The sequence below is a fragment of the Pieris rapae genome, chromosome 8 (assembly GCF_905147795.1).
Source record: "Pieris rapae chromosome 8, ilPieRapa1.1, whole genome shotgun sequence".
NCBI lineage: Eukaryota > Metazoa > Arthropoda > Insecta > Lepidoptera > Pieridae > Pieris > Pieris rapae.
In genome coordinates this window covers 669,688-693,211 of record NC_059516.1, presented here as the reverse complement: position 1 = coordinate 693,211, position 23,524 = coordinate 669,688, and the positions used below count along the sequence as shown (strand labels likewise).

The following is a 23,524-nucleotide window of genomic DNA, read 5'->3' as shown; positions in this document are numbered from 1 at the left end:
TAAAATTTTGCAACTGAAAAAAATTAACAAAACGCAACTTTGAATTTATAATAAGACTTCGGAGCCCGTTTTAATGAAGAGCATTATTATATAAAAAATGATAAGTGAAACATGATTAATAAAGTTTGTGACGTTAATGTTGAAATTGATCTAGTGTTTAATTATAAATAATATTACGTAATAGTTTGCCCGAATATTGCAGCTAACTACCAGCTCTTACCAAGTTTCAAGGGGAGGACGAGAAAGCGTACCTTTCGCTATCGGGTGCGTCCCGGAGTCGTTCAGCGTCAGCAGTCTCGTAGAGAGCGTCATCGTCGGGTGGGACGCGGTGCGTCGAGTGCGTATGTGGGGCGTGCCCATGCGGAAGCAAGCCCGGCGCGGGCGCAGCGAATATGCCTGAGTGGTGCCGCCCGCTGCCCCGAAAGCCTCTGTAGCTAAAGCGCGTCTCTTCCTCGCCCGGCGGAGGACGACCACGGCATCGACTGTCGGCCGACCGCCTTCAATACGCCGATAAAATTTGTTGGAATTATAACCGATATATATGATAGTAAAGACTTTAAATCCCCATTTAAAGTAACAGTTTTTGCGGTTTTAAATTGTAATCCCAAACGAACTAAATCTACGAGATTTTATAACCAATATATATGTGTCTGATAATTACACGGCCACAGACGCCAAACTTTTTAAATTTGTTTTCATTCTCTAATTATTAAATTAAAATTATTACGTTAAGAATATAGTAAATACTTTTGTTACCAATTCTAACAAACTAATATAATGTTTACACTGTAATAAAATCAATGATTTAGTTTAGTGTAATACGATTTTGTTTTTATCAACAAGAAAGTCACGGAAAATATCTGTATTTATTTAAATAAAAGTTCTGAGATAAGAAAAAAAGAATTTGACGACTTCCGAAGCTCGCTGCTATAAGCTTAATATGAAAGCTTTATGTTTTGCTTAAATGAAAAATGAATACGAAAATAAAGCCTATGAAATTATGGACTTTGAAATGTGTTGATCTAGTACAGGCTTCCAAAAGAAAATAAAACAATAAAATTCAACAGATAGATTACTATTAAAAATAATACTCACGGTGCCACATCATCAACCCTATAATGTCTATCAGCTTCAGTCTCTGACATCCTGATGTCCTCGGAACCAGAGGGACTCATGTGCCGACTGGAGTGGTGTTCCAATTGCCGGATGAGGTCTTCCAAGTTTCTGATGCGATAAGGTCCGCAAGGTCGCTGGTCATCTTCCTCCTCTTCACCTCTCTGTCTTCTAAACTCTGTCTCATGTATCCTTTCAGCACTAGGTGCCCTCTCCCTGTTGTATTCGAAGTCCTGTAAAGCATGAAGTTCTCCCGATCCCGAGGCACCAGATGCACGTTGAGCTGCTGCAGTTTTTAATGCTTCAATTATATTCTCGTGGTAGCCATTCAAATCCTGAAACATCAGTTAAATCCATTGTAAAACTTGTTAGAGCTTATGATGTTTTAATGGCGGATCATATATTTCGAGAGAAAGCAATGGCTAATGTTGTATTAATCAAGAATAAATGAGTGAATATATGATAATTCTGAAAATTAGAATAGGCTTTTTCGGACCAACAATTATTTTCCATTACCCACAGTTTAAGTAATTCTTGGAACGTTTTTGGTAAAATACAGACTTATTCTTGCAAAAAAAAGTTTTAAAGGAAATTGAACTCATACCTTAAACTTATATTCCATATCAGCAACAGCTCCAGCTGGTTCCTGGCCGTCTGACTGAGAACCTGCCTCCAGATGTTCAGATTGTGAGTCGTCTCCCCATTTATCTTTACCATCTATAGCTCCATAGCCGTGCTTCTTAAGAATACCTTTCTCTGGCAGCTTTGACATATTACCAGGTGTCACATCAATAAATGCAATATCTTCTTCACCTGAAACGCATTTTTTTAAAATCAATGTAAAGTCCGTATTTATTAATTTAATTAAAGTTTTTGTTCATATGTTGATTAGCTGATAAAATGTTTGGTAAAAGTTATAACATAATGATTTTTATATGCACTTGGTAAAATTCTCAAAGAAATAAACAGTTTTTAGTTACCTGAATGTGTTGGGTCATCTTCACTTCCTGAATGGACGCGCTTCATCTTATTGTGGTCTCTGAAGGTAATAATATATGTATTACTATAACGACCTAAAGTTATAAAAAATACAACAGCAAAAATGGGTTTTGCGCATGCATATGGCACTAGTGTTCTGACTATGTGAGGAAAGAGTGTTCGCTATTGCTATTTTCTAATATCACTCATTATTCGCTAATGCTAAAGGGAAAGAAACCTCATAATGTATAAATATTTCCTCTGTAAGGCAACATCAAGATAACAGATTAATAGACTGGTTCAATGGCAACTCACGGATAACGGCCAGCGCCACCAGCCCCAGACATGTGATTGCCCTGTCTGAAGATAACGCGCTGCGAGTCGCCACGGCTGAGAAATTTGGAAAAATTGTTCAGGTGACGGAGAAATTTTAGGGTTGTCAATTTTCGTATCAATGTATGAAATTGCATTCATAACTATATTTTGCCTAAATACCAAATTGCTGAATTACTGCTTACCAATCGCACTTTTCTAGCGTTTTCATACTACGAACTACGTACTTCTAAAAAACTTGCTCAAAAGAACTTTAGTGCAAGTTACTGCCAATCAGATACAGCACAAATCTATTTAGTGTAAGTAAGACCAAAAAGCGTGTCTGGGCGCGTACTGTGAGTTCGGTTGGTCTACGTCACCCCACATCGTGGACACCAGAAGCCGAGTTGCTGTTAGGCGAGTGTAATAAAAGCGATAATTGTCTAAATAAAAAAATAGAGCGGTGAGGCGAAACAACCGCCAAGCATCGACATACCTTAGGAGGTTTCTGTTTGATCACCAGATCCGATTAGAAGAGGAAACAGAGTTTTAGTAGGGGAATACATAACAGGATAAAATAGTAATGTGATGTGCTTCAGAGAATTACAAATTAACTTTAGAAATGCCAAATCCTTCAAAAGCACATACATCTTTTGTAATAGGTTAATTATTTATAAAACTATTTCAATAGATCTATAGGTTGATAGTGAAAGTATTGTAGTCGGGAGAAGTGTGACAGTAAGAAGGGAGAGGCAATAGAAAAGTTGTGGTACACACCTAAACGTGTTGTTGAATGAATGTATCTTCCCGGTCTCCATGGAGATGTCCTCTTGCGAGTTGTTGGAGGTAGTGGATCCGCCCGCGAAGCTCTTAGCGATGGGTTTCTTGACATACGGAGGGTCGTATTTCGGCAGCGTACTCTTTTTCCTGGTGCAGGCGTGGCGTGGGAACGCACACTCAGATCAATCGATTACGTTTACAACATCGAGTCGTTTAATCGTGACGGAATCGAGAACACCTCTAGTATATTTAAGGGATCAATTTTGAAAACGATGTTTTCGTTTCCGATTGGCAAATGTATGTGTGAACGAAAGTTAACAATGGCAAGCGCATTTTAAAAGCACCAAATTAAGAATTACATATTATTGTCATAAAAAGTTTTACGATATATCTGATATTGGTAGCTTTCATTCAACACCAGATATTTTTTATATTCAGCAATAATAAGCACATTACTTTTATTTGGCAGTTTATAAATACAGACTGTTAAAAGACTGGCGCTTTTGGATATTATAATTCGATTTTAGATCAATAATTTTAGAATAATTTTATCTTTTCGTTTCATTCCTCATGGGAATTAATGTTATGTGAAACATAATCAATAGATCGATCTTAACTTAAGTGATTAGATTCGCTTCATTAAAACTCATTTCAAATAATACTAATTTGTATGAAATATAATGAAATTTTGATCAGTGAGATAGTTTTTGTGTTGTATAAGTTCTAAGGAAACGATATCTTTCTTAAATACAACATTAGGCGTTTCTAACTAAATAGACAGCTGCTTGAAAGAAGAATTCGTGCATCGCACATTCGCTGTTCGTGCAAAAGATTTTAGACTTTAGTGGCAGTGAATGATTGGTGAAATCAGAGTAGCTATCTAAATCTTCCTGTACTTAGGATCATGACACTACATGAATGGAAAATAACAAATCAAATAAAATTACGTAGAGCCGATAGTTCTAATGGAGATGTAGGAAGATGTAGATGCGGGGTCGCCGGGTGACTGTCTGCGGCGCCCGGCGACTCGCTCCGACCAAGAAAGGAAACGAAAACGAGTCACAAGTTCACATAAGCCAATGCATACATCCAAGAGCCCAGAATCTTAAGGGTTTGAGTCGAGGTGTCACTCGAATACAACGAGGAAAGCCCGGTCGGCATGCAGCAGGCGGCCGCCGCACAGAACGCCAGATCAAACGCAGTCAGGCCGCGCCACCCGCAACTAGTTCTACGACCACAAATAAACGACAAACAACGTCCAAGTAAAAGAAATAAAATCAATCGTCGACATCGATAAACGAAACATCAACGCTAACGTCTAAGTAAACATACAAGTATACGAAGGTGACGGTAAATTTCTCCATAAAGACTACCTTTGGTCTGTTTTCTGCTCACTAACCTTAGGCACAGGGAGAAGTTTTTGTGTACTACGACTGACCTGTAGCAGAGAGCGCTCAGGGCAAATACTATGAATACCCCCCCTACCACAGACATGAGCACCGCCACGAGGAATACCGTGTTTGAGCCGTGGTAGTTCTCTGCGCCCAAAGAGAATGGTTAGTCACGCGCGGATCGGCGGCGTCGTGATCGCCTCGCCTCGTCTTGCGCTAACGCTACCCCACGCCACTCGGCATTGAACGATGACCACACATACAGAAGCAAAGCAACGTCGTAGTGGCGTGAGCGCAGACGGCGGACGGCGCGGTCGCGACGGAAGAGGCCGAGGTAGCCGCGGGACCGCTCACATATACGACACGACAGACAGGCACGAGCGACGACATTGCCACAACACCCAGTTACCGGCCGTTACCTGAAGCAGTACGCCATCCAGGCGAAACCCACGAACACGGAGAGCACGACAGCGAGTAACAATACCACCATCATCATAGTGCTCATCTTATTACTGCCGTGTTCACCTGCAAGAGAGGGGTCCCGCGCGTTAGTACGTCGGCCTCGCTGCCGCCGCGACGCGCCGCGCTACAAGACTTGTATACGCGTACCTTTATCTTATATATGCAAACGTGAGTACGTCTGAAACGAATCTAGTTAGCGTAATCTTTAATATCGGTATATTACAAACGCATTTACGTAGAATTTCGTTCAAATAAATTGCTTTTTATGATTTTCATTGTGTTAAAAGTTCGCGTACACGATAGCTTGCAGCATAATTTTATTGAGCGTTGCCCAAAAATAAGCCAATTTTTTTTCATAAAATAATAGAAAATATAACAAGGGTCTTATTGACAGATATAAGAAGGCACCTGAAAACATACAAAGCAAAACATATTAGTAGCCGTAACATAAATTTGAATAGATAAAAAATAAGTTGACTTAAGAAGTGTTGATTGGTTTTGAAGAAATTAATTGTTAATAGAGTCATAAATAAAACAATTGTCTATAATAAATACTTAAGAATAGATTGATTAGTTCATTAAGTGTAAATAACATAATATATGTAATAATAAATAGAACCCATGGATCTGTAAATAAGTTAAATATCTATTTTATTGTTTACATGTAACAATTCTTTATTTCTTAAATAAAATTCTCTATTACTGGGGTCGACTCACCATACGGCGTTTCCTTCTTTGTCATATTGTAGGCGGCCTTGGTAGAGTTTTCAGGGACCCAGGCTGTGGGAAGGGGTGGCAACGCGTCGGGCTGAGAGCAATCTGGTCCTGTCCACCCGCGGTTGCACACACACTTGTTCATGTTGGAACATAGCTGGAAATCGATGTATGGCGTTTAGGAATCATGTATCATGTCCCAAAAAATTTGGAATTCTTTGCATATTTTTATCGCGGGCTTTGAGCGCGACGACCGAATGAAGAAGAAGAAAATAAACCTAACATAGGATGACGTAATATAGGTGTCGCCAATAAGCGTAAGAGCAGGACAGAACGCATACTGCGTCTCACATCTCTCTGACGAGATCGGTGACGTAGTGTAAGCGAGTGAGACAGACTATATAGGGGTTTTAGTAGTGGTAGTGTGGTAGATTGAATTAATATCAAATAATAAAAAATACTGCATAAAAAAATTAATTACATAAATTTATAAAAATGCTAGGGAATAACTTTACCGCGGCAGTGCTCGGGGACTCGGAGTGCCACATGTTTTTTACTAACCAATGACATATGGGCACATGAGACTGTTTCCAATAAAAAAAACGAAAATATTGATATTTTTATTAATTAGTTTTTAAGCTGTGCCTACCGAACTGAAATTTAAATTACTTAGAGTAGAAATAATGAAGTAAAAGAGTCAAATAAGAATCTTTTCTCCAACTTCGACTTTGTCACCTTTGTCTTGGGCCATGGGGTTCAAGTGCATATTAATGAGTCAAGTTCATGCCTGGTAGAAATTTTACTATGTTTATGTAGATTACAAAATATGTAAATACTGTTATGTTTAGGTTTTAATAAGAGATATATGGCCCAGATTCAACGCGTTTAATAATTACCAAATTGGCGTCACTACCGTCGTCCGAAATAATTAAGAAAACAACTCAAGTACTCCACAACTGATTCTACGCACTACTGACAAATTGACTTTGACGCATTGATTTTACAACCTGTAAGTTGTCTATGATATTGCGTGGTGTTGCCATTCTAATTAAACAAATTACATCGTGTTCTATTATAACATAATCTCTGACATAAATATCCATAATGAACTATTTTTTTGGTTTAAAAATATACTATATTTTATTTACAAGACAATGGAATCTTTAAAAGGTTTCCTATATATAAACTGTTAAGTAAATACATTTATTTGCTTAGTTAAGCATCGAATAAAGTTTAAAAGGTAACAATTCAAGCGAACTTTAAAAGGAAATATATTCCACGTATCTCCGTGAATAGGACAAGCGCTGTTCCGAGAAACATGTTATTTTGCGAGATTTAAAAAAGTTTTGTAGCAACTTAAATTGTTCAGTGCCTCGCACCTTAAGGAAATTATTATCCTCAGGTGAACAGGTGTCAGGAAAGTTATAATAACGTCTGCTTGGGTACGCCTCAATGGTATTTAATGTTTTGACTCATGGATTCTGCAACAAACTTCTGAATGCTATTTTCGGAGGCGGGCGAAAATCAATGTCAAACTGATTTAAATACGCTTCCAATTTTTATATTTAGATGGAATAATATCATGCAAAGCTTAATTTTATGTTTAAAATAATGATAATTGCTTATACAATTTGTATAGTTTACAAAAATAATGTCTTGAAATGTACAAACAGGATTTATTTTAAAACATGTTTAGAATTAAAACGCACATGAAGTTTTTCATATAAAGCTGTAGCAGCAGGGCGAAAATTATATTAGTGTTACGTCATTTGTAGTTGTGGTTAGACCAGTGTTGGCTGAGAGGTTTCAGGGTTGCGTCTTTCATCTCTGGGGTCGTGGGTTCGATCCTCAACTATTTAACAATTGACTTTCTGTCTATATGCGCATTTAATGCCGCCCTTAGAGTGAAGGAAAATCATCATCAGGAATGAGAGCGTTCAAGTTAATTATGTAACCAATTTTCTGGGGTAAAATCTTGTAAAACGTTACGATTAGGCGGGTATTGAAATACGCGTCATTGTTCATATTATTTTTGACTTTCTAGTACATCATCCATTACACCATCACATAATGGTATAAAGAGTCACTGGGTGGTCACAAAACGTTGTACTATGATACTACATTTTATGGAGAGAGAGAGAGGGGGGTGGGGGTTTAATCTATCTCCAAAAATTACGTGACGTAATACTCTCTCTATCTCGTTTTTGGTTAGTTGCATCTCCAGTCAGCCGTTTTAGTAATATCATCTACCAGTCTTGCTAACGCTTCATATCTTTGTGTCTTATTTTATATAAATAAATAAAATCATTTATTTCAGACCAATTAATAAGTCCATAAAACTGTAAGTACTTGTAAGATTATATTGCATCGACGAGAGAAGGGGATGACTCTCTCGTTTGAAACGTGTTTCGCTTATTCATTCAACAAACTAAACCCGAGTCAGACCTAAACAATGGCGACAGTTGACGTCACAGTAAAGTTGGTGACAGGATTATCTAAGTTTCAAATAGGAGTATTCACTACGCGTTAAGGAGTTCAACAGAGCATATTGTTGAAACTGCATTCAGTGCTGGTATGGACTTGGCTGGAATTAGGTATTAATGTAGCTGGAATCCAAATTTGGGGGTTCGTTGGCTTTTTGGGTAACTTATTAATTTTATTATGGACCGAGTCTGAGAATGTCTTCTAAATAGATCTACAGGGATTATGTAGTGCATTGGAAAGAAAATATTTCTTCAAACTAACAACCTAGTCGCTACAGTTAATTGTAATGTTGATGAATGTTATAAATAAAGAAATAATAACGATAATAATACAAATTTAATATACATTCGAGGCGTGGTATATATAATCAACCATCATCAGAGATAACATTAGAAGTTTACGAATATCAGAAGAACGGAAAACAGACGTATGAACGCATAAATGTTAAAATATAAGTTATTTTAAATAGATTTAATTTTAAAAATGGTTATTATAGAAAAAGTTTTGGATCATCCGGATTCAGCAAATTTACGTGAAACTTAAAATACCACACCATTATCATAGATACTCGATATATTTCTTCTAGTCTAGACCCAGGGAGATTATGACCCCATGTTCGACCCCCTGGACTCACAATCGACATCGCGCTAAATCACAATTTGATATACATATACGTACATTCACGACTATCAGAAAAACAGAATACAGAAATATGAATGTGATTAATACGCTGAAATATATTTGCATTGTTATTACTCGAAGTCATTTCATCCGGAATCAGCATCTTTACGTTAACTTAAAACCTACCTAACTTAAAATACTTTACATCTTTATCATAGATACATGATCTACCTCTTCTTGTCCAGACCAAGGGGGGATTATAATCCCATATCCTATCCCCTGGACCCGCCCTCGACATCGCGCTAAATTTACAATTTGCTTAATTTTGATCATAGGCCTAAATGTTGTGTATTGTGAATAAAGGTCTGCAAATGATTAAGTGCATTAACAAAAAGCTCACAGCGCATATTAACATTTCTGTTCCGAGTGCACTAAACATGCTCGTTGGAATTACCATTCTGTTTCGTCCGGATATGTCACTGCTGGATGAGCCGGATAACTTTAATCCGGTCCCAACTCCGCAGTTTGTTAACAACTTTCTTGGAATGTAAACGCGAGGAATGTAAGAGTACACGTTGATTGTGAGAAGTATTCTATGAAAAGTTGTTCAACAAATAATGACTTCAATTTCATTGTGCAGTCTACAACTTTTGCTTTGAGTTTTTTTTCATTTGAATTAGAAATTTAAATCATAATAAAGGAGTTTTTCGAAAAGGAAAAGTTTGTCGACAAACAAAGTAGGTATTCACAGAGTACGTACATAGACATATACTGCTGGATTTTGACATTTGTACGAACAGGTGGGCATTACGCATTGTAAATGTACACGTTAAATATCATCGATAAGCTTATTCTAGTCAAACACTGCTCTATTACATAGTAATACAAAGCATAAACAAGAATTTTACATAATATCCACCCAGCTAGCCCAGATTGTCTCACTTTTATCGACTTATACGTAATTAAAAAAAAACAGTGGTGCTACGACCTTTTTTGGTCTGGGGCTCGTTTAGTATCTGTTCCGTCAAATTACAAACTTAAAATTGTCAAATTGACAACTGTCTGAAGGCGGTCTCTGATTGGTCGGAATTATAGGAGACCGTAGAACAAACAAATATGTCGTTCAACCAATCATCGCGCGAGGTGCGTTCCGTTCACAATTTGTCGGTTTTACTTTGATAGATTATAATTTATTTACAATTTTACGTGGATATATATATGCATGCTTTGTCATACTCATATAGATTTATTTATAGTGTAGGTATAATAAAATATACAATACGGTATAAATTTACGCACTACACTAACATCTTAATGTTAGCATCCAGTGACAATATGGCAGTGTGGACGCATAACAACGTTGACCGAGGCGCAGCAATTTGATTTGCCGCCCTCTGCATAGCGTTGGGGATTCTATTATCTCTAAACTGATAACATTGATGTATGTCGGGGATTTACGAGCACGCCAGCCGCAAACTGTGATTTGAAGAATCCCGTTGACGCGACAATGGCACCAGGTGTATTACTTTATTGGGCGGGAAACCAATAAACATTCATATTGAATTCTGATATATACCATGCGTAATAGACGAGAAATTTGATGAGGCAACTAGGTTCTTAATTTAACATTTTGACTTTGTTTTTTTTAAAACCTAAGTTTAAATAGATAAAAAGGAAAAGAGAATTGCTCTCCATATTAAGCCTAGAACGAAGAAAAGGAAAACGTTGTCTAGAATCTTTTGTTATCCATATCAAATTAACGATAGCCAAAATTGGATATTGGGTGGTAGTTTCCACTTAGCGTTGGACAATTGAGATGAGTTATCGTACGCCAAAACAATAGTGTATTGAACGTAACCCGGGGGAAAGTTTAGCGAGCCGTATTCCTAATTCAGTACGAGGTGCTAATTACCGAGATACGGACGGTGAACTTACAATTAAACGTTAAATTATTGTTTATATTTGCGAGTAGTTTGTTGAAATTGTATGAATATCTGTTATAGCTGGTTTGTTTTTGAGTGTTTTTGATGTAGATTGTCCCTTCGTGCCGAATTTAAATATGCAAATGTCCTGACCTCATAAGAAAATTTAATGAGGATGATGTAGAAGAAGTCGATGCAATAGTGAGAACTATTGGTACTCCATACGATTGTGACTAAATGCCATTGAGCTGGTATTGAGTCTGACAAAACCAAAAGTAGCAAATAAAAATATTAAATTGACTACAGAGCAGTAAGAACAAGTGATTCATTTGAAAATGTAACAGAAGAAGAGAGGAAGAAAATGACTGATCATCTTGTGGAATGGAAAACATGTGGAAAATAAATATAAAGAAAGGGACAGGTCTACAGAGGAACATTTAGAAATTTTCATAATCAACGTGAGAGACATTGATAACAATGACTCTGATGAATCTATGCATATTGAATTTTTGGATTGTGATTTTGATTATTCCAAATAAAGTTGCGTATTATAATAAATATAGTTTTAGTTTTCCATGCAATGCTATGTCATTTTAAGTATCAATAGTAAAATACTAAATACGTATAGTATTAATTTCAGAGGGCTACCTTTACTATCAATGTAAAAAAATAATAAAATAAATCAAGTATCAAGTTAGTTTAATTCACAAAATATATCAGAAATTGATACCATACTAATTTCTTAATCTTCTTAAATTAGCCAGACTTTAGCTATTTTTATTTTACTTAGAGCATACGCCTACGAGCCCAAAAATAGTCATAGTCCTTCAACACCTATTTTAGTGGGATAGTGGGAGTAGTATTTTTTAACAGGTCATATCTAGGCATGACCTAATCTAAGTTACATCATGCTAAAATATATCTCATAACGAGTTGAACAATTGCAGTTAGACTTTAAATTGGAGCAGTCACCGAGTACACTATTGGACAAGTTATAATTAACGATGTCCGAACCGAATTTGCGTTGTCGATTTTATGTTATTAAATTATAAGTTCACCTCTGGGTTTAAATAATTCCGTTTAACAGGTATAAATTGTTAAAACTTTCAATTGTCAAGTGCTGTTAAGTTGGAAGTGGTTAGTAGCTTATTTAACTTGGGACTCGTCCAAGGAAATATATTACAGAAACACGCCATGTTCTTCCTACCGACCAATAAAGATTAACCTACCTAAAAAGATAGGAGCTTACATCTCCATTATTATTTTATTGCAAATATTTTTTTTATTATTTGACACAATTCTAACAGATGGCGCTGTGTTAAAAGTACCAACGTTTCACATAAGTTCTCCTACTGTTTACCTTGAATAGTTTACTACTATGTTATATAACAAAGCCCATCGCCACAGCAACGCTTGTTGGAGGCTGCTAGTTGTAACATATGTTTTGTGTTGCTTTTAACTTTATTTTAAAGTGTCTATATGGCTCAGTGGTCAAATGATGTATTTACTTCCCGTGCCCGTACAACAATACATGCATTTATGTATAATTAAATGAATAAAAACTTTACGTCAATCAATGTCAAGTTTGACATGAAAGTGTCACCCAAATTTCGCCATACCATAAAAATTTACATATTGACCGAAGATTTCACTTACCCCTCTTCCAGAGCACTCGTGGTTGTTGTGATCTGTAGGACACTTGGTGTGATCGATGAAAGGGAATATGGAAGTGCAGGTTTGGTTGACGCAGATCAGATTGTCTCCACAAGGTGTACCGTCCCGTACCAGCCCCAGTGGACCTACTTCCTCGTGTTCTAGTAGACCTGTGGTTGCCCTGAAAAGTACATATATCGTAGGGGTTATACATATTATTTTTTGTTTAATCATGACCCTTATATTAACCCCCTTATTAAAAAAACTAATTGTAACAAATTGCTGACTTAACTGAAGTACTCTTATCTCTTTCTGTCAAATTATATTAACGCAGTGATGAAAAGAGACCGATAATTACTTTAAAACAAGTGCACCGTTTAATAGTTAAATAAAACAATTTATTTACATACAATTCAAAACAAATAACATTATACAAAAAATATATCTAATAACTAACCTTAAAATTTAATTATTAAAAGGAGTCCCTTTAGGCAAGGTTCCGAAGATACTGGCAGCGTTCCCTCTTTGAATAGCTAGACTAATTCTTTGTGCGAGGTAGCTGCCAGCTCTTCGTTCTCCTGTGATGTCGACTAACCTTTTTGATAATTCCCTAAAAAGCCTTAACGCGCTAGGAGGAAATTGTATTGAAATTCCTACACTTACTTGCAGTCATATTCATTTCCTTTGATTGTGATAACCGTCCTTGTGTAGTATTCGTCCATTCCGGGCACGATGGGGTATCTGTTACCCAATTGGCATTGAAGTGAACCGCATCGAACGTTTCTGAAACATTATGAGTTGCTCATATAATACAATTTTTTGCGTTTTGTATTGCTACCCAACATTTTTTTTACAATACAAAACTTGTGGTTACCAGGTGTAGGTTAAGTTACACTAACAAGTAATTACAAAATTTGTAATATATAAATTAAAAGTTAATTTGTCCTTTTGCTAAGTTTTAGTGAACCAGCATTTATGAGTAAAAAGTAAAATTTAAAAATATTGTTGCAATGCAGCTTGTAGGTGTGTAGTGAACTGTTAGAGAAGATTTTACATCAGGTTCGAGATATTAAGATTAATTTGATAAAATGATTTGTGATTACGTAAATTGTGATAAAATGTCAATTCACGATATTTCAGAAAGACAGGAAGCGAACTAAAACTTTAGATTACGAACGAATCTTTTTTTAATTCTCAATATAATATTTAAAGAATTAAAAGCATAAAGCAATACTGAGGTTATTTTTAAACTCGAACTCAAAAACTCTCAACTTTAAGAAATTTGTTTGACTTACTCCATGTCACATTTGATATAATTTCCACCACTGTCTTTCCCGCAGTGTCCTGTTACTGCACCTTTCGAATTGAATTGCTCGAAACATTGCTTATCAGCCCCGATGGTTCCAGGTCCCCAGATCTTCTCACACTGCAGGGAGAGAGTGGGACACTGTCCCGCAAAACAGTACCCCTTGCCAGCTTCACATGCCTCCCCGTTCTTTTTGTATGAATCAATTGGGCAGGCACCAGATAGGCCAGTGCAAGTCTCTTCAAGATCACATTCGTTGGTGGAGTCCCGACATACGATGCCTCGGGGTTTTAGCTGCGGATGCCGTTTTTTGTATTATATATGGATAATATTTATTATAAATATTATATAGTTACGTTTCAGATGTACAAAGTACACATATCAGAAGTGGAAGTTCTTTGTAAATTAATTATTAGTTAGGTAAAAGCCCCAATAGATGATAATGTACCAGAATATGATCACTCCATGTTTTTGTATATATTCACACTGTTTACACTCTGAATTTGTGCTACTGATAATGTAAAAAAAGAAAAATCTGCGTTTTTACCAATGACGTTATGTGACAGAATTGCCATCTAGAGTTTGATTATATAACTATTAAACGAATATTAATAATAATAATGTTTTTTTATCGATATCCCTTTCTCTCTTAATCGCTATCTCTCTTTTCTTCGACAAAAAACGCTGCACATCTTCGTGACGTTCCGTAAAACAATTACTCTCATGCGCCTAACGAACACTCTCTAAATTTATCTGTAGACTAGTTGACAGTTTTTACCTGACACTTATCGCAGCACTCGCCAGAAGCACACTGGGATTCCTTTGTAAGGCGGCAGGTGAAGGGGTCACAGCATGGGTTCGTGTTCTGGCACTCGGCGATGGTTCCACAATCACAATCTTCCCCTTCATCTAGTCGACCGTTGCCGCATTGCCGATGTACAACCAACTGGAGAGGATGTATATATATATAGTTAATATATTATAAGTATGTATGTAGATAAATTATTAAATATAGTCACCAGAATCTACTAGGCTCCATATCAAAATGTTTCTATAGTGACATACTTCTACGGAGTGCTATTTACGTATCTTTAGAGAAGATTTAATTCAAATTTTATAATACCAATCTTCTCTTTTAAATATAAAGAATATTTTGTGTGTCAAAAAAGTACCCATATTTAAGACTGATTAGAATGCTAGCGGAATCAGTAAGAATTATTATTTTGGCACGTTTTCTTAACGGGCGGTATATAGCCTTATTTGATGTCGTTCATTTCTTTAAGAATCCCTCCCCGTATGTGAAAAGATATTCACAATTGTTCGATTTGACTCATACGAACTCGATTCGGGTTTTATTTAACCATGACACAAATTATTGATGATGAACACGTTGATATTTTTTTACCGAAGAGGTTTCGTTTAGCATTTAGTAGTAGTAACAATTAAGGTTTTTCTTTAAAATATAAAGTTGTCTTTTGTTTATGGTTAAACCTCAGATTTTAAAAATCTATTAATGTACTTATGTTTTCTGTAACATGTATTGTTTATCAATGTTATCTGTGTAAGCATTGTATATTGTTATATGTTATCTATTAGTTACTTACAAATAAATAAAGTCATGTAGAACGATATTAAAGCTGATTTAGAAATTTCCTTAGCTTTTCTTAATTACACCTTTTCGTGAGATTACAGCGTATACCTATGCTTTTCATTCGCAACTCTAATGAGCTAATTTGGTTGCGGATTTTGACTCTCATCTTTCTACTAATGAGGCTTAAGATTAATTCCATTAAATTTTAACTACCTCCAAGCTTTGTTCTAAAAATACTCTCGTCATTTGCAAATCACCCTTCGGTTGACATTTAAATGAGATATTTATCTTTGGTCTTTTCGCTAATGAACTGTTTGAAAGATACTGAAGTCGTTAGCAACAGAGATAGATTGGGAATAAGATCTTGCTGTTCGAGTTTTAGCATCGATTACTTTTTAAATTTATAAAATTAGGCCTTTTGCCAAGGTAGGCAGAGACGCTGACAGGCAGACAGATATTGTATCCTGGGTAAAAAACTACCCACTTGCATATTTGATATATATATTTTATAATACAATAACTGTTCTATTATTGTTCGTGTTATTTGTGTATTGTCAATTGCCTGTCTGGTCTTATTAAAAATAGTAACCTTCTTTGAGATTAAAAATCTATAAATCTAACCTTCTATGAGTTTTAGATTCATTTCTTTCTCAATATCAAAAGAAAGAGAGTAACACCATCATAGTTATAGACCATAAAATAAAGTCACGACAATCTGGAGTAAATTGCAACGATAAATCGAATTGCAACTCGAAATATGAACAAATATTTCAGCGAAACTAGTTCAGTGAATAAAAGATATTTGCATCAACACTACTGAGCAAAAAAATATCGCTGACAGTTGCGAGTTCAAGTAGGGAATACAATAGAAATAAAACTCAGCCCCAATCATCCATCGATAAATATGTAAACGTAAAATCGAAGCGTAGTGGTGGCTCGCATTATCATTCCGTAATATGTAAATTTATTCCAATAAACTCCGGACCGACGCTCCTGTTATTATATATTCGCAAACGAAGAGATAATTCTGAACGCGGCCAGCTGGCATTACCATAACTTTTATTAAGAGCGAGCCTTGTAAGAGGCTGCCGACAAACAATACGCCCGTACTGATTAATTTTCTACGTAGACATTTTGAATTAAGCCTGCGTTAAGGGCGTGCGAAAGAGTGGAAAGTTCGCGATACTCCAACATCGAGGTGTCCCGAATTCCAGCTAATAATTGTAAATGAGTCTAAGTGTAATTTACTCGGCCGAAGTTTTCAGGTGCTGCGAAACAACTAATTTAATTACTCTAAAGCCGGCTTCACTTAAATGCAGACTCGTTGATGACTTCGATAGTTTAGTTGTGACTGATTTTCGTTGCGCTCAATGATCCGTTTATGTATCTAATGAATTTTAACTGATATGACAATATATTTACGAATTAAATTATTAAATTTTAAGGTTAGTTATTTGATATATTTTTATGTATTATGTTTAGATTATTAAAGAAAAAGTAAATAAAAATATATAGTATTGTCTTTTATTAACATAACTTTTACACATTTAAAGAAAAATATATTTAAGTTTGACATGACATATTGTTCTGTTGATATATTATATTTTACGAATTACTGTGTTTGAATTTGCTTTGTTGAATACTTTCGTTATCTTTGGACTTAATTTTTATGGGCGTATGTATGTGTTCCAAAATGGATTGTTGATTTATCGAATAGTTTATTATTTATTTATATGTCCTAAAACATGTATACTTAAAACATACAAAAAATATGAATAAATGTATATAGCAATATATAGATATATATCTATTATGAGAACAAAAAAAATTAAACAACACAAAAAATCAAGCAAATACAAAAAGAACTACACCTAAATAGAAAATTAAACAGCATTAAGAATACAGACAAACAAAATTACAGTAGGTATGAATTGTATTGTAAATTATATCAATATTTTCAATTATGTTAGTCATAAGGATGTGAGAGCGAGATGGCCTATTCACTGGACCATTAAACCTAGCAGACAAACGAGTCGTAGGTACGTAGTAGACTTTTAGCTCTAGTAACTCAGGATTACAAAGAAATTTATATTTTGCAAGAAGATCATTTTATTCTCACAAACACTCTAGATAGTTGCTTATTATTAAAAAAAACAAATATACACGTAATATACAAACAATAAACGTCTTCGAGCGAGTTTGCTTATCTTGCCGAGGCCGTGAACAAATTATTTCAAGAAGTCTATTAGGATATGAGGGTGTGCAATTATTTAATCAATTATCATCTAAAATTCGTAATATTACCGCGTTTGAAAAGGGCATTAAAGATATAAAAATGAGCCTAGTAGACTAAAATTAGGCTACCAGATGGTGACGTGTATCTAGTTAGTACACAAAGCTTCTCATGTAAATAAAAACATTTTTCGTAATGAGAAATGAAGGTGTTTAAACATTAAGTTGCTTAATATTTCATATTTTGCCGTAAGCCTTTACAATTTCCCAGCCTATTACTCTAAGCCATAGAATTAAATATACATACCTCATTTGGTTTGTTAAGTAGACACAACCCTTGGCCTATCCTAAGTTCGTTCATGTAGTCGTTTCTGGAGCAGTCTGAGAATTTGTATGGCTGGACATTCTCCAGACCTACTATAGACTGAGACATGATGCATCCATGCCAGTCCCGGCAGAAACATTGTTCTCGGCCATCGTCGTGACCCATACCTGAAAAAAAGTACGGAATAAATCGTATTTCTAATAATCAGATGTGACTAGAAATTTTATTATCTATTGCTGTGTGAAATCTTACCATTTCTTTATATACTGAGCTCCTTTATTATTCTCACATTACGAATTAAATACAAGTGGTATGAACAAATTGCGATATAATTTTCAATAATCATGATATTGAATAAAGGCCGATCTATTTCAAGCCTTTGATTTGATTCTGATAACCATTAAGGCCAATAAACATTAAATTTGGTATTCATTGCCGTATCTGTGATATTGTCGACATCATAAATAACCTAATTTGCTTTGTCAATATAAAGATTTAATCAAATTATGTTATCTGTATTTTGAAATTATATGTACGCTTTCAATTTTATTTCAGAGTAAAATATTCTGAATGTTATTTTCGTAATTTAATTATGACTGATACAAGATACACCAATACTACTGAAATTTGATATTTATGTTACTTTTTAGAATAGTTGTTTATTTTAAAATTATATTATATTATACGTTAAAAACACAAATAATTGAAAATGCAATTCAAATGTATTAAGCTTAATAACATTTCATTGCCTGCTAGATCAACGCTTTTTTTTTGTTGTACACTGCATGTTTTGTGTTTGTAAATTTTGGGGATTGTTTGCCAGAAAAAAATTAATATATTATGTTTAAAATTTTAATATACATTTTAAGTAGACATACCTATATTATGCCCAATCATATGGGCCATGGTAGCTGCCAAGATATGGGGTTCATAGGTATTGTAGTCCACTGAAATGCCGACAGATTTCGGTGTGCACATTGTATCGGGCACTGATATGCCCGATTCGCCTCCAGGAAACATTTGTCCGCTGTAAATAAAACAATACATATAGGCAAGTGAAAGTTACACTTATATACAGTTCAATTAACTAATAAAATAATTAATATTCAAAAATAACTCAAATTTGAAAATAGAACACTAATACCCAGTCTATAAAACCCGTGAATATAAAAACTATTTGCGTAGAAAACCTTTTTAACCCCAATCCATCCAAGTATACGACGCATTAGGGCTGTCTCATACTAACAAAAAATAGGCTGTTCAACTGACAGGCAGTGACGTTTGTTAGCTATTCATAGGGTTGAGTGTGTTTTGACGTATCTCCATGTTTCTCGTGATATTGCTTCATATGAGACCCCGCGACGTGCTTCACTGATTTAATACAAAATGTAGGCCTTTGTAGATTGAATGGTAGGCGTCTCATATTTTATTATAAAACCTTCTAGAATTCATATATCTTATTTGTTTTGAGACATCGGGTGAAAAGGATTCTTTTATTATGCTAAATTTATATGTACGAGTATATGTTGTTTATAGTTTGACATATAATCAGTTAAATTAAATATCCTAATAATTACTGTTTAGTGAAAATATGTTGTTACACACACATTAATGAATTTGTATTTTATTTATGAGCAAACCTGAATCTTCAGCTACGCTATATGCGTTAACCAATGCATTCTGTGTTTTGAGTTTCTAAGCGTGGAAAAACTATTTTTGGGTATAAAAGCATTTTTACTACACCCATATTTAGTTTGATATTGTCCCACGTATAACATGTTTATAAATTGTGATATTTCAAAGTATTCACCGGAAAATATTTCAGAAAACATTGCAGTAGCCAAACTGCAAAGCAATGAAAAGAGTGGGCAGTGCAGAGTTCTCAACAATGGTGCACTGTACTCGACAAAAGCTCACTTATACCGAATATTCGCCGAGTTAGCTATTTAGTGCTCCTAAGAAATACAAACACTAAAGATTTTGCAGCTTGGTTCCACCTCGTTGCATTTTCGGAACTTTCAATTTATATTCTTGCATTCCGATATGTTTTAACTAACACGAACTTAGTTCGATGCGCCATTATACTCAAAAGGTTCTTTGCCACGTGTTGGAAATAGAGTCAATTCATTTAAGACAAACAAACAAGAGACAGAAGCTAGAAATTGCATTTCTCAAACAGAGAACTGATAAATCATGGAGAATACAGAAACGAATATTGGCTGAACGAATTTTGTCGCAATCTAGCAACGTTGACAGACTAAATTATGACCGGACATCCTCTGTGTATTGACGGTAGTATTGTAGTTTTCACAGATTTGTTTCAATCAGGTCATTAGATCTGTGTCTTTAAATAATACTGTAGTAGAAGACATTAAATAAAGTGGTATAAAGTGAATTTGACAGAATTCTGGTCATATGTTTACTGTGTTTATGTATTTAGATTTGATTATATAACATGTTCCATTATAAAATATTATAATACGCGGACGGTATGAAAATCTCAAAAAATATATCAGCACTGAAGAAAACACATTAGACCTACAAGATGACTTGAATAGATTTGAAGCACATTGTCAAATTAATAAACTTGATCTAAACGTATCCAAATGCTTTTGCAATAGAAAATTATACACGCCTATGTACTTAAAAAATCTGTTTTAAAAATGATGATATTACATGATAACATACTTCTATTTGATACTCATATTGATAGCATTGTTCGTAAAGCTTATAAAATGTTAGGATTTATTTTGAGGACATCAACAAATTTCACTCAAGTCAAGACACTTAAAACTCTGTACTTTACCTATGTTAGATCTAACACAGAGAACGCCCCGCAAATATGGAGTACCTACAATATGCCGATTATAGCAATCGTATAGAATTTATACAAACGTAATTCATCAGACATTTATTATTTATTTATAAAATCATTCTGCCTTAACAGGTGACCCTAAATTGACAAGAGTGAATAAAAAAAAATCAAATTTCATAATAAAAACAAACAAGAAATTAACTAACTACTATAGGCAGACACGGACAATGAAAAAGGTACACACACATGTATTTCGTTAACTAAATTAATACACAGAATGGGAATAAAACCGGAAAGTGTCAAAAAGAAATGTAATATATGTATTTAATTGTAATCGTTTTCCCCAATACCCCGTTGGGTCGTGGGATAAATTCCATATGCTTGTAAAATTAATAATGTAGGTCTTAAATCTTATTAGTAAATAGGTAAAAACCGTTTTCTGGGTTAAGCGTTTAGTTGGTAATTATATCGTTAAATTCATTTAAGCAGCTCAATTCATAATTGTATAAAATTATATTTTCCATTCACTCTTTGACCCAGTTAACACAATGCAAGATGGGATTCCTTAAAAATTCGCGAAAATATTTCAACATTTAATTTCTCATAAAAAACAACTTTAACCGTTTAAATAAACCATAACTAGGTTTTATAATATGTGAATACTTCCCAAGTCAGAGTTTAATGTTCGCGTAAATAAATCTCAAAATGCAAATACGTACTTATTTCAGAAAGAGTTTCATTCAAGTTTTCCTATGAGCTTTTAAGTCAATATTTTGATACCGACAGAGCTTTTAAGCTATTGTTGAAAGCTAGTCACTTGTTTGTAAATAACTAATTCTCATTATATTATATCTTAAATATGTATTACCAACCTTTCTTGTTGGTTTGTTTGTTTTAATTTTCTCCTTTGATAGAATACTTATGTTCTAATATAATAGATTCAATCAATCAAACGTTTTTTTAAAGCTTTTTATTAATTAAACACACCACCAACCCTGTGGCTACAAAAAATAAACAAAACTTCACTCTCTCTCAACTCAAACTCTTTATTTTGAATTCCTTGTATATTTTGATGCAATACAATCTTTTTCTGGGACTGACTTTTACCACAAATACTATTAATAATTAACGTATTAATTATTCCTTATTATTGCAAGAGTGGTGCTCTGTTGTTCAAGATTTGTATGTGTGTTAAATTTGTGATATCATATTTTCTTGTATTGTTTTAGAATGTATAAATAAATATTTATTACCAGACAATTCCTTACTAATATTGAAGACTTTAACACATCCAAAGTTTATTATCCTGTGATGTATTAAACCAATGCAAAAATAAATTTTCTATGAACGCAATAAAACAATGCAATAGTGAAGAACTTTTAGTCTTTGACGGCAAAGTAATTTTAGATTTTTTCTGGTCTCAGACATGGCCCAGAAAGAACAAAATAATTCGAAATTCAGAATACATGTATGTTATCACAACACAGATGTCTATGGACAAACAGTGATTGTATGCGAATCAATGTAGTGTACGAAGCGTAGGTTTGCAGTGGCCGACGATGCGTTGTGTGTCTATGTTTCTGTGATTGTAGCCTCGGTATTGAAATATTATGGTACTAAATTGCACCTTTTAAAGAGATTTTTTATAATGGTCATATGTACATATAGATCGTATTAAATTACGTAATTTAAATAAATAAAATAAATCAGTGGCGTTACAACCTCTATAGGTCTTGGCCTCAGATTTCTGAATCTGTTTCATGATCATTTTTAAATCTAATAGGCAAGTAGCTGATCTGCCTCTAGTGCCTGACACACGTCGTCGACTTTTTAGGTCTAAGACATGTCGGTTTCCTCACGAGGTTTTCCTTCACCGCTCGAGCAAATGTTAAATACGCACATAGATGAAACTCCATTGGTGCACAGCCGGGGATCGAACCTACGACCTCAGGTATGAGAGTCGCACGCTGAAGCCACTAGGCCAACACTACTCTTAGTATATATTATTATTATGTATTTAAACACACTAGCAGCTTAATAAGCTGATCTGTGCGTATTTTGAGATTTGGAGAAAATATCTAATCATTTTTAAAAGAGTTCAATGATTGTGCACTGATTACACTTTCTGGAAGCCTATTCCAGTCGGCCACTACCCGGTTCGGGAGAAAGTTCTTAGACGTTATTATTATTACATTTAAGCTTTTCCACATCTCACAAATATCACTGAGTTTATGTAAATTTACTTACGATAGTAGCTGCGTGGTGTCCTTTTCGATTTTGTACAGTTTCCGGGCGGAGTAGTCGCTGAATTTTTGTATGGCTCGTGTTATGTCATACTTCCGGTCTAGGTCTGCTTGGTCTGCGCTTTGCCACGATTCGATATATACCACTGACACTCGAGTATTCAGTGTGCGGAAGTACTGGGAACAAAAATAGTTTCATACAGTCAGTGGCTTCACAGAGTCGATAATTGATTGTCTGTAATACCGTTGACTCTCGATAATTTGACACTCGTTAATTTGGATCTTTAGGTTAAATTGAACGAAATCAATGTTAATTGGTACCTTAGTCATTCAAAATTCTTTACTTTATAAAAATATGGTGAATTATAAGTATATTTATTTATTTATTTCGTAATCCTACAGCTAACATTCATTATATATAATTACAAACAAATACACTGAAAATATAGCCAAAGATGGAATACATGATACATTTTACTACGAAAAGATTTACAAAATGGAACAAACAAAATAAAAGTATTTAATTTGACTACTTGACTAATTACCTAACATTTGACTAATTGTGATTTAATTTATTTAACT

At 34.6% G+C, this 23,524-nt stretch overlaps 1 protein-coding gene across 9 annotated transcripts in view; it reads right to left on the bottom strand.

Annotated features, from left to right (window-relative positions):
* Window positions 1–23,524, bottom strand: part of LOC111001032 (disintegrin and metalloproteinase domain-containing protein 11) — a 338,822-nt gene that overhangs the window by 3,530 nt on the left and 311,768 nt on the right. For 3 of the 9 annotated variants that reach the window (XM_045629099.1, XM_045629106.1, XM_045629107.1), the window contains exons 13-28: window positions 22,947–23,119; window positions 18,763–18,911; window positions 17,867–18,051; window positions 14,515–14,682; window positions 13,726–14,030; window positions 13,094–13,213; window positions 12,434–12,611; window positions 5,754–5,907; window positions 4,583–4,721; window positions 3,181–3,330; window positions 2,900–2,911; window positions 2,407–2,481; window positions 2,094–2,152; window positions 1,718–1,926; window positions 1,096–1,448; window positions 252–497 (exon numbers count right to left, since the gene is read on the bottom strand). In XM_045629099.1, the coding sequence (XP_045485055.1) occupies window positions 252–497; window positions 1,096–1,448; window positions 1,718–1,926; window positions 2,094–2,152; window positions 2,407–2,481; window positions 2,900–2,911; window positions 3,181–3,330; window positions 4,583–4,721; window positions 5,754–5,907; window positions 12,434–12,611; window positions 13,094–13,213; window positions 13,726–14,030; window positions 14,515–14,682; window positions 17,867–18,051; window positions 18,763–18,911; window positions 22,947–23,119 (2,675 nt within the window). Of the gene's footprint in view, window positions 1–251; window positions 498–1,095; window positions 1,449–1,717; window positions 1,927–2,093; window positions 2,153–2,406; window positions 2,482–2,899; window positions 2,912–3,180; window positions 3,331–4,582; window positions 4,722–4,993; window positions 5,100–5,753; window positions 5,908–12,433; window positions 12,612–13,093; window positions 13,214–13,725; window positions 14,031–14,514; window positions 14,683–17,866; window positions 18,052–18,762; window positions 18,912–22,946; window positions 23,120–23,524 lie in introns of all 9 variants that reach the window. The other 6 variants (XM_045629101.1, XM_045629102.1, XM_045629104.1 and 3 more) reach the window with 6 other exon arrangements.